General features: G+C 36.2%; 1 protein-coding gene across 1 annotated transcript in view; it reads right to left on the bottom strand.

Moving 5' to 3' along the window:
- LOC119599869 overlaps positions 1 to 12,520 on the bottom strand; it is a 277,552-nt gene that overhangs the window by 133,547 nt on the left and 131,485 nt on the right. The window contains exon 4 of the mRNA XM_037949780.1: positions 2,644 to 2,936. Within this exon, the coding sequence (XP_037805708.1) occupies positions 2,644 to 2,936 (293 nt within the window). The remainder of the gene's footprint in view (positions 1 to 2,643; positions 2,937 to 12,520) is intronic.

The following is a 12,520-nucleotide window of genomic DNA, read 5'->3' as shown; positions in this document are numbered from 1 at the left end:
TGGCTTTACGTTTACATTAGAGTTATGTATGCTGGATTTCATAGTGATACTAGTGTTTATTAGTGAATTATTGACCTTCAAGTCATATTCTGAAAGGGACTTTGTATGGGGGCTAGGGTCAAATAATGTCCGATAATTAAGAAAATTGGTAGTATTATTAAGACGTATATAGAACTAAGTTTTGCCGATTTTTGTAGAGATACTACAATATTTAAGATAATTATGAACACAAAAACCCTTTTCGGGGGGTAGGGTTGTATGGGGGCTAGGTGAAATAATGGACCGATTTCAGCCATTTTCAATAGACGTCGTTGGGCCGAAAAACACTTATGGTCCAAATTTCATCAAAATATATTGAAAATTGCAAGCTATACCTTTCGCACAAGGTTTACATGGATAAGGTGGGTGTAGGGCCAATATTTTTGTGCGTTACAAACATCAGCACAAACGTATAATACCCTCCCCACTATGTTGGTGTAGAGTATAAACATAAATAATTTTTTATTGTAACAAATAGAATAAAAATCAAAAATAATTTTTATTTTCAATTTTTATTATAAAAATCAAGAAAAAAATGTTTATTGAAGAAATCGATTAATCTGGGAAATATTTTGCTACATTCAAAACATTTCTAGGACGATTCTTTCATACTGATTTTTTTAAGCAAAAATTTCATAGATAATAATTATTTTCTGTCTCTGAAAAAAATATAATTTGTATTTCTCAAATCAATAAAAAATATTTAAAAAATTATGCAAATAAAATATTTTTACATTTTAAACAGTTGATTATCAGCTGCGCGGATGAGCACACCTTCTTAAATATACCTTAACCCATTAGATCCCAACCATCTTAAAATCAAATAATTTATATTATTTGTTGCAAAATGTATCTCATTATGGGTTAATTTAAAATAAAATTTAAAAATAAAAAAAATTTAAATGTTGGAAATGCGATTTTTGCGCTGTACTCGGATGGGTACAGCGGGACAATATGGGTACATATTTGTATTTGTAAATAAAAAAATTGTAAAACCAATTTTAATTATTTTGTTTTTGGAAAAGTAATGAAAAAATCTAAATGTGAACTGATTTTATTATAAAGATTATCAGTAGCACCTACAAGCCTTCTAAATTCTTTACCAAAAAGGACATAAACATCCTTAAAATATAATTTAGATATATGAAAAAATATGCATGGGTAGTCCCATTGTACCCAAGCGAGTACACCAATATTTAAGCTTATAAAAATAAACTTAAAAATAAAATTTTAATAATTTTTTAACAAAATCCTAATGACCTGATCTCTTTACTTCAGTTTTCAGTAAAATTCTAATCCATTCAAATCAAAGTGAAAAAGTTTGACATCAAATTGCAATGAAAGGTGCGAAAAATCGAAATATTTAAAAACTCTGTTGACAAAAAAAATTATTTAAAATTTACCGTTATGTTTTTATGATTTAATAATTCGGTACATTTACTCTTTAGATTCTAAAGTAATATTCCAAAAATCAAAATTTACAAAAAACTCAGTAATGGATAATCTAGCATTATAAAACCGGTTGTTTTTTTGTACCCAAGCGAGTACAGTGGGAACGAATGGGTTGTGTTGTTTCTATTTTTTTTTTTTTTTTTATTAATTATATTTATTTTTTAGGCATTCATATGACAACCACTTAAATTACTACTAAATCTCAAATCGTTAGATTTGAATTTCTTACTGTCAAAACAAAATAAAATGAAAATTGGTATGATTATCAAAAAAAATCAAATGGAAAATAATTTTTCACATTTGAAATAAAATGAAACAATTCAAAGGAAAACAACATAAATTTAATTTTAAATTGGATTTTGTTTCTGTTTTTCTTCTTTTCTGTGTTTAAATAAAAATAAAACTCGGATAAAATGAGAAAATCCAATCGTTTAGAAATTTTTCAAAAAATTTTAAAAAATTATACGACTTTCAATTTTCTATCAGTATTTTCAGTAAGTTTCGTAACAAAGTATAACAAGTAGTCCGACTCTTTGACAGCAGTACCTAACTCTAAGCATGTGTTAGTGAAAAATTACCTAACTCTAAATTTGTATTAGTAACAAAAATGTACATCTATTTGACCATTTAAAATTTTCACCAGACATACAGAGTTTTATAAAAATTCATAAAATTGTATTTGTTTGAATTTTCAATACAAAAATATGTAACTCTGCTTTTAAATTAAAATTCTACAACAACAAAAACTAAATGTCAATAGTAAATAAAATATAAAATTTTCAGGTTGCTCAAAATAAACGGAATTTTAAAGAAAACATTTCGTAAAAGTATTTTAAAAAATTTTAATTTTTCTGCGGACGGGTGAGATTTTACGTAGAACTCGCTATTAATTCGAAAATGTAAGTAAGAAATTTTAAGTATTTTGACACACTAATATTTCTCACCAAGGTGTTGAATTCACACAGCACCCGTAAATGTGGAGGTGGAATTTCGTGTACGTGAGAGTCGGACTACTTGTTATACTTTGTTTCATAACATTTTGTATCTACACTATTATATTTTTCATTTTATTTGAAAATTTTGAAATGTCGTTTTACTGAATATTAAAATAGGTGTAGTCAGCTTAAATATTTATAAAAAAAATTTACTTACCTCTAGAATGGGCGATGTTGTACTGGGACCACTTATAATCAGTAAAACGTGTGGGCGTTTTCCATAACTTAAATCGTAGTAAATGTCGATTAAAGGCGTCGGACCTAGCTCATATATTTTTGATATTAGCTGGGAAATACTAGATGGACCAAGTGCTCCAATCGGCAAATAGCCTCCTAATTGATCCAAAACCAGTCTAATCGTTGATGAGTTGGTGTTTTGTCGTAAACAACTGCCAAATAAACGGCCCAATTTCCGAAATGGGCCAAAAGTCGTATTGTGTTGCAAAAGTTCTGCAAAAATAAAAAAGTATCTTTAAGAAAATAACTTGAGAATTTATAAGCGGCTTGGCGACACATCAAATTGGCTGCCTCAAGCGGTAAGTTTTTTGATTGTGTTAGTAAAAAATCACACACATATGTGAGATTTGGTAAGAACTTGTACTTACTAGGGTGATCGATTATTCGACATTTTCCAAAAACCGGTTTTCGAATAGTTCGAATAGTTGAAATTTAAAAAAAACCGGTTGATATTTTTCAAATTCAGAAAAAACCGGTTAACCGGTTTTTCATCATAAATAAAAAAATATATTTTAATTTGAAAAACTTAATGTTTATGTTTAATTTGATTAATAAAACATCGCCCGAAATGATTTTTAACAGTTTAAAAGATTATAACTTTAGATCTAGTCGTCTGATTTACATTATTTCTTTAATATAAAAAAATTAGGAAAAAAGTGGAACACTTCTGTTAAACATAAGGTACTATGTTATCCTAGCTTATTTTGAAAGCCCTGTTTAGGAAATTTTCATAGGCAATCCAACACTTCCATAAAATTTCAGCCGTAAATTAATTATTGTAATTGGAATATAATATAATATAATGATAAAATTTTATGAAACAGTTATCAATTTTAGAAATAAATTTTTTTAATTAATTAGGAAAATCAAAAAAGTTTAACCAAAGGAGCTGTAGAAAAATATACGCTAGTCCCTCGACTCGAATATTTTTGAAATTTAGACGGGCTGTATTATTATTTACTTAAAAATTTCATTTAAATAATCTTTGAATACAAAGCAAATAAAACTATTCGAAACCGGTTTTTAAAAAGTGAAAAAACCGGGTTATTCGATATTCGAAAAATCAACATTAAGAAAAAACCGACACTGGTAAAGCAGAAAAAACCGGTTTTAAAACCGGTTGAAAAATCGAGTCGATCACCTTAGTACTTACTCAACAACAAACTTTTCAATAACAACTACTTACTGTCTTCCATTTTGTTTGCACATTTTTTTTTTTTTTGATTGCGAGTTATGAATTGAGTTTTAGAAAAAGAAAACAAAATTAAATTTGTATGTGAAAACCATTATTTTACGCGCAGTAAAATAGCTAAGCTGTGGTGCACTGGATAGAACATTTGACTAACAAACCGAAGTCCCTGGTTCGTATTCTCGCTGGGACTTTTTATTATTAAACAAGTAAGAGTTCTATATTCTCGCTTAATCCGGGCTCTAACAACGTTTATAAACAAGCAATTAAAATAACAAAATTTAATAATAACAATTTTGACATGCATTCGGAATTACATATGGATAAAAACAGTGACAGTACATATGTAAAATACATGTCGTCTAATACCACCTTAAGCATGCACGAAAATTTTCAATTTTTGATGAAATTTTCCGGGGTTGTCTCGGTTGTCTGATTTCAACATACATACATACAAATGGCTAAATTGACTCCGATTTCTATAAGCATACAGAATATCTATATATGTATATAAAAATGAATGAAAATGTTTGTTTGTACAAAATAAGTCTTAAAAGTCGCATATCTCAGAAATTGCAACAGCTAGAGTCCTCAAATTTTGTATGAACAACTTTGACATTCATATGAACACATGTTGACAAAATGGGCAGCATAGCTACAGTGAGCGTGGCACCTCCCATATAAAGAAAATCTTAAATTAGTATATCTGAGAAAATATAACAGCTAGAGTCCTCAATTTTTTTTGGAGCCACTGTGGTATCGACATGAATATTTAGGACGGACTACCAATAGGGGGCGTGGCATCTCCCATAGGAATTAAATACCAAAATTCGTTTATCTGGAAAACTATTGGAGTTATAATCTTAAAATTTTGCACGATGACCTTTAACATATGAATATTTGCGAGAAAAATGGGCGGACTTTCATAAGCGGAGCTTGGCACCTCCCATATGAATCTATCTATCTATCTATCTATATATATATATATATATATATATATATATATATATATATATATATATATTTCAAAATATATTGTATACATTTTTTGTTTATAAAAATTTTATTAATATTTGTTTGTCACTATCCAAAACCATAAAGTATAAGACAAAGAAAGTTTGATATTTAAAGTATTTTATTAATTAATGATATTTATGTACATATTTTTTCTTAATAATTATTTCTTACAAGGAGGATTTTATTTCATTGATGCGCCAGGAGGAACCGGAAAAACCTTTCTCGTCTCATTAAAACACAATTTTCTGAAGATTATGCATGTAATGTTAAGAAAAATTCTTCAATAGGTACAATCCTGCAAACATATAAAATAATAGTGTGGGATGAATGCACCATGGCCCACAAAAAAATCCTTAGAAGCGCTTGATCGCACTTTAAAGGACATGAGAAGTAATTCTAATTTATTTGGAGGTGTATTAATTCTTTTAGCGGGTGATTTTCGCCAGACACTTCCTGTGATACCTGGTTTAACACCGGCTGATGAACTCAATGCTTGCCTGAAATCATCATATCTCTGGCAACATGTTCACACGTTAAAATTAACAACAAACATGCGTGTACAGTTGCAAAATGATGATTCAACTTCAGATTTTGCAAAACAATTGCTGGATTTAGGAAATGGAAAAATGCCAATTGAGCCAACCACAAATTGTGTAAAGTTTCCCTCCAACTTTTGCAGGAGCACACAATCAAAGGAAGAGTTAATAAATTGTGGTTATGTGAGCGTGCTTTACTGGCACCCAAAAACATTTACGTTAATTGTATCAATAATATTATTTTGAATAGAATCGATGGTAATTTAAAAACATATAAATCCATCGATGCTGTTACAAATAATGATGATGTCGTCAATGTATCCCCACGAATTGAAGTTGAAAATTGGCGTTCCAATTATTTTATTGCGAAATACTGATCCACCACGTCTTTGTAATGGTACTCGATTAACAGTTAAGAAATTAATGAACAACTTAATCGAAGCAACGATTATAACTGGCCAATATAAAGGAACGGATGTCTTACTACCTCGGATCCCAATGACAACATCAGAAATGCCATTCGACTTTAAACAGTTGCAATTTCCTATACGTTTGGCTTTCGCGATGACAATAAACAAATCTCAGGGTCAATCCCTGCAAGTGTGTGGAATAAATCTCGAAAATCCATGCTTCTCACATGGTCAGCTTTATGTTGCATGCTCGCGAGTTGAGAAACCTTCAGATTTGTATATCTACGCGCCTGAGGGGAAAACGAAAAATATTGTATATCCCAAGGCTTTAGAATAGGAAATAATTATTAAGAAAAATTTTAATTGTAAATATAAAGTCAATTATATTTTAGTAATTTTTTAATATTTTGTAAATTTATGCTAATGAATAGGAATAAGAAATAATTATTAAGAAATAATATATGTACATAAATATCATTAATTAATAAAATACTTTAAATATCAAACATTCTTTGTCTTATTACTTTATGGTTTTGGATAGTGACAAACAGATATTAATCAAATTTTTATAAACCAAAAATGTATATCAATATATTTTGAAAATGTTTTATTTTATATCGACAGGTTTTAGCTAGTACATATATAAAGTCGGAAAATTATATTCAGGAAATTACAAACGGAATGACAAACTTATATAAACCCTTCTCACGAAGGTGATGGCTATAAAACCGAAATAATTTACTTAACAAATTCCTTGCAACAACGAAGGTTAGGTTGATATTTGACCACCTGAGTTCCGTCTCACTCAAAGCCCATTCATCTATCAATTTTGATAGGGTTGTCAGGTTGTGAATATCCTTTTGCGCAAGGGTTAAATCTAGGGACGACCCTTTGGTTGCGCATTCATCAGATATTTCATTTCCCCGGATGCCCTCATGTCCTGGAACCCATATCAACTCAACGTGATGTTGTGTCAGTTGTGCCAATGATTGAATACGATTGAGAAGACATCCACGTGAGCTTAGAGTTTAAGATTACGCCAAGATATTTAGCTTCGCTTGAGGTATTCAGAATGGTACCATCCTAACGCGGAGGTCTGAATTTTGGAATTTTGTACCTCCTGGTGAAAAGAACCATTTCAGTTTTGGCCGGGTTGATACCCAGACCAATTACCTTGGCTCATGATAGTAGAACAACGTCGTCGGTATATGCGACTGCTTTGAAGCCCATACTACTGAGTCTGAAAAGGATTTTATTTTCGACAAGATTCCACATGAGTGGAGAGATGACACCACCTTGTGGTGTGTCCCTTGTCAAAACTTTCCTTGTCTTGCCAATACCCATATTAGAGTTAATGGCCCTGCTCTTGAGCATGTTTTCTGTCCAAGTTTTTGTCCGCTGATCAACACCTAGGTCATCCAGTGCATCGACTGTTGCGGATATGTTCAGGTTGTTAAACGCACCCTCAATGTCTAAGAAAGAGCCATAACATATTATTTTATGTCAAGTGCCTTCTCTATAGTTCCGACAACGTCATGTAAGGATGTCTCCACCGACCTCCCTTTCAGGTATGCGTGTTGTGTCCTACAAAAATGATCAGGAGAGAGATCTTTCCAATGTTTTCAATAAAAACGATGACAGACTGATCGACCTATAGTCTTTGGCGGAACTATGGTTTACTTTTCCCACTTTTGGGATAAATACCACTGTAACCACTCTCCATACTTTAGGAATATATCCTGTTTCCAGGCTGCTCCTAAATATCATCATTAGCCATGGCATGATCGATTTTTGGAGTAGTGCTGGGAATATGCCATCTGGCCCTGGAGATTTATAGGGCTTGAAGGATGACGCCGCCCACGAAATTTTCCCCATACTAACAATGGAACTGACTAATTCACTTATGTGGATTCTAGAAGCTGCGAGGTGCTCCAAAGGGAAGCCTTCATTTTTATCATCTCTGCAACCCGGAAAGTGTGTCTCCATAAGCAGTTCCAGAGTTTCGGTGTTAATTTTAGTAAAGTTACCATCCGGTTTCATCAAAAATCCAGGCGTACAGGGGTCTTTGGATAGAACCTTACGTAGACGTGATGCCTCCGTGGTACTCTCCAGCTCTTCACACAAACGCTTTGCAACAACGAAACTGTATGTACTTATTTAACTCCCTATTTGTAAGCGAGTAAGATAAGTACTTACCTCCAATGTCATCACCGTGTTAAAATAATGAGTTAAAATGATAATAAAGATGTAGTGAAAAGAGGTTTTATTAGCTTTTTGACTCATTACTTTTCAATGTAAACTTTTCTTGGGTGTGTGTTTTTTACTACCACAATTAAAAAACAAGTAAAAAATTACAGTCGGGCGTGGCCGACCATATGATACCCTACACCAATTGCGAGTATTAAATGTGATTAATTTCAATAATGAAGCATTTATGTTAATCTTATATAGATTCCAAATAATGTCTGTTCATGTACGGTTGTATGCTGACTAGGAGAAATAAAAACCGATTTCAATCATTTTCAACAGCCTTCGTCATTGGATCCAGAGAATAGTATGTGACAAATTTTAACAAATTATATTCAAAATTGTGATCTGTTGCGTGCACACAAGGTTTACACGGTCACACTGACGGACATAGCTTAATATGGACAAATATTTTTGAGTGTTACAAACATCACCACATTGTGCCGACTTTTGGATAGATAGTAGTATATTAGACGTAGTTAAAAGATAAAAGGCCGTAATCGGAAGGTCCGGATGTATGGGAGCTAGGGCAGAAATTGAGCCGATCCTTATAAAATGTATTATTAGGAATTATCTATATACATATATAAAAACAAGTAAGAAAGTATAGTCCGACGTGTCCGACCATATGATACCCTACACCAGTTATGAATATTAAATGTGATTTATTTTTCATAATAAAGCATTTATCTTCAATATTACCTTGTTCCGATACATTTAAGCAATTTATGGATGAAAAACTAATTTTCTGAAAGAGGCTTTATATGGGGGCTAGGGGCAAATATGGACCAAGCCCGATAACATTTTGTGAATATATTTATATTTACATAATATTTTATTGTGCTGAATTTCATCGCGATATTTGTGTTTATAAGTTAATTTGGGACAATCAAGCAATTTTCTGAAGGGGACCCATCTGCGATGGGTAGTCATCTGCGATGGGTAGTCATCTTGAAGTGATGCAGATGCTTAAGCGCGATGATCTGTAAAGCCATGCTGGAGGGAATGGCCATCACAAGTTGGCTATTCCTGGTAGGGTCACCCATTCCAGACGGGTTTACACTGAGCGCGAAACTAAGAACTACCCCTCCCCCTGTCTGGTAGCGTCTGTTTCCCTATGGGACGGCTAATCAGACGCTTTCCACGGCTATTCTCCCCTCACTGAGAGGGGTGGTCGTGGAAAGCAAGTCCGGCTGGTTCTATGAACCTTACACTTGAATGTGTAACGTCCGTCTGAATCCACCAGCGTCTGTTCCCATATTGGGCTACTGGTGGTCTGCGTCTGTTTCCCCTGTGGGGTCGGCAGTTTAACCTAGCAGTAGGTTAAAAATGCACTTGTCACAAGGACAAAACATGGAAGAGAAGAAGGAAGCATGCCCCGCGTACCCGGTCAGGGGCTTCATAATCTCCGGGGACCCTACTTCCACAGCGACGGTAATGGGCTGTGGAAAGTCGAATGCGACTGTTACCCAGACTAGTCAGGCGGCCACACCGGGTCAGGCTAGTTTGCGAGTTACCGGCGTCGCAGGAGGCCAGTTTGGTACACCCAGGCTGGCTGAATGTAATAAATCTAAAACTTTTCGTAGTTGCTCATCAGGTGGCGAGGTACCTCTGGACTTCTCATCAAGTACCTCTAAAGCTGCTGCAGCCCAAACCGCTAAGGCGGTTAAAAACCCTGCTTCGGGTACTGATGATAAGGGGTCGGCTAAGTCGTCTCTTACATCAGCTTCCCAAGTTCCAATTGTACCTCCAGGCTCAGTGACGGTATCCTCCTGTCCTGGGGATGTACCACCCCCTGCCAAGTCCGGCAATCAACAATCGACTCGACACAAAGAACTCTCCAAGCTGGCGGCAACTACAAGGCGTTCCGCCTTTAGGATTATTGAGCTACTCGGGTCCAAAGCACCCGGGGAACTCACTACGAAGCAATCAGCTTCCCTCCAATAGGCCAAAGCCCAGATCGCTGGCAACGACAATGCTTCTCCTCTCGCCGAAGTGAAAACGGAAGCGGCGAATAAACGGCAACGTTCAGAGGAGGAAGCAGCTTCCGCAAGCCAGCAGTTAGGGACGAAACGTCCAAAACAGGTGCAGAAGTCAATGACGCGCTCCTTCAGTGAGGTTGCTAAAGACAGCCTCATTCGAGCCGTCATCGACCGAAGCGATGTTGACGGATCCATATCCCAGTCTAACTGGGATGTGGTGAAGCAAAAACTCATGGGAGTGTTCTGGCAAGTTCTCAAAGAGAACCCAGGCACTCCTCCTCAATGCGATGACGCTGGATGGTTCCAGGGTCACGTTAAACTAATGACAAGTGCAGACGAACGCTCAGCGTTGCTGCTCAAGTCTGCCATTTCACTATTGGGTGAGGTATGGGATGGATCTAAGCTTGATGTGGTGACTCCTGAGGAGATTCCACGCAGGCCTCGATCCATCGCCAAAATACCGTCTGAGCCCTCCACTCCCAAAGAGATCTTGGAGATCCTAAAGTGCTGTAACCCTCAGCTTCCAACAAATGATTGGAAAGTTGTAAGGGTTTCAGAGGCTGATGGACCTTCAAGACATGTGATCGTTGTAAGGGTTTCAGAGGCTGATGGACCTTCAATACATGTGATCGTAGTCCTGAATAAGGAATCCTTGGAACCGCTGCGAGAAACAAAGGGGAAGGTCTATTACGGTTTCGGAACGATCTTCCTCCATGTTTATCGTAGCGATTCCAAGGGCGATCCCTCTCCGAAGGTGGAGGTGGATGATGAGTTGACCGTGCAGTCAACAGAAGGCACGGTTAGCAACACAACCTCTGATCCCCCCGACAGAGATGATGCTCAGTCAGTCTCTGAATTGATGAGCAAACTCTCTACTCGGAAGGATGAGGAAGTCGACGATGACGACCTTCTGGGTCTATCCCAGGAGATCGCCAACGCCGATGTTGTTACCCCAGGAGATGGTGAGGTTGACTCAAATCAATCTACACCACTCTAAAGCAGCATCAGCTGCATTGCTCCTCCGAGTGGCGCAGAGAGGGGAGGAGCTTATAATGGTCCAAGAACCATGGATCCACCAGGATCGGGTTTGCGGACTACAACATAAGGACTATAAAATCCTGTATGTTAAAAGTTCAGGTAAAGTAAGGTCCTGTATTCTGGCCAAGAGCTCTCTTCATATCTTCATCTTATCTGATTTCAGTGATGAAGATACGGTTGCAGCCGCACTAGAACATGGCGGCACAACTACATGGCTGGTTTCAAGCTATATGGCCCACGATCACGGGGATTGTCCTCCCAACAACAATGTCCGAAGATTGGTAGACAAGGCGAACATGCACAACATCCCTGTCGTCATATGTGCTGACGCTAATTCGCACCACAGTATCTGGGGTAGTAGTGACACCAACACAAGAGGTGAGCAACTTTTCAATTTCATTATTAGTAGAAATTTGGAAGTAGTAAATAGGGGTTCAGAAACCACTTTCATTGTATCTAACAGAAGAGAGGTACTAGACATTACTCTCGTGAGTGCTAAGCACCGCGAATGTATCACGCATTGGACCGTATCTAATGACTGTTCTTTGTCAGACCATCGATATATAGACTTTATGATTGGTAATATAAAAGGGAATATGAATAGTATTCTAAATAGAAGGAAGACGAACTGGGAAGTTCAACATAACCTACTTTCCTCGTCTCTAATTTCTCTCCCTACTCTAGAAAGTACTGAGGACATTAATGCAGCAGTTCACACCCTAACGGATGCTTTCCGTATGGCGACTACAACTGCCTGTAAACCTTCCATCAAGAGAGGAAAATCCAAACCCTCATGGTGGAACACTGAAATAGCAAACGCTAGAAAAGTATGTCGTAAACTGTTCAATGAGGCAAAAAGGACCAATAACTTGATACCATATAAGACCTCGGTGAATCGTTTCAAAAACTTGACTAGAAATGCGAAGCGGAAGGCGTGGAGGGACTTCTGCACAAATGTTGAAGGTTCTTCCGAGACCAATCGACTTCGCAACATTCTGTCTACTTCACATGTTGTCCCGAGCTATATTCAAAAGCCCTGTGGTAACTGGACTATGTCCTGCAGAGAATCCTTGGAAGTTCTGCTGGACACTCACTTTCCGGGCTGTCAACCTCTTAATGAAGAGACTGCAACCCCGGTTCATCTAACGTCTGATACTTGCTCTATAATCATTAATAGAGAGAGAATCCAATGGGCGCTTAACAGTTTTGACCCATACAAATCTCCGGGTCCTGATGGTATTATACCTGCGGATCTTCAAAAGAACGAAGATCTCGTCATTCCATGGCTGCTATCTATCTATAAGGCATGCCTTAGGTTACTATACATCCCTCATATGTGGATGAGATATAATGTAGTCTTTATTCCAAAGGGGGGAAA

The sequence above is a fragment of the Lucilia sericata genome, unplaced genomic scaffold (genome assembly GCF_015586225.1).
Source record: "Lucilia sericata isolate MDLA Ls3-8-SP2 unplaced genomic scaffold, ASM1558622v1 Contig000094F_arrow, whole genome shotgun sequence".
Classification (NCBI taxonomy): Eukaryota; Metazoa; Arthropoda; class Insecta; order Diptera; family Calliphoridae; genus Lucilia; species Lucilia sericata.
This window is presented reverse-complemented; position numbering and strand designations above follow the sequence as displayed.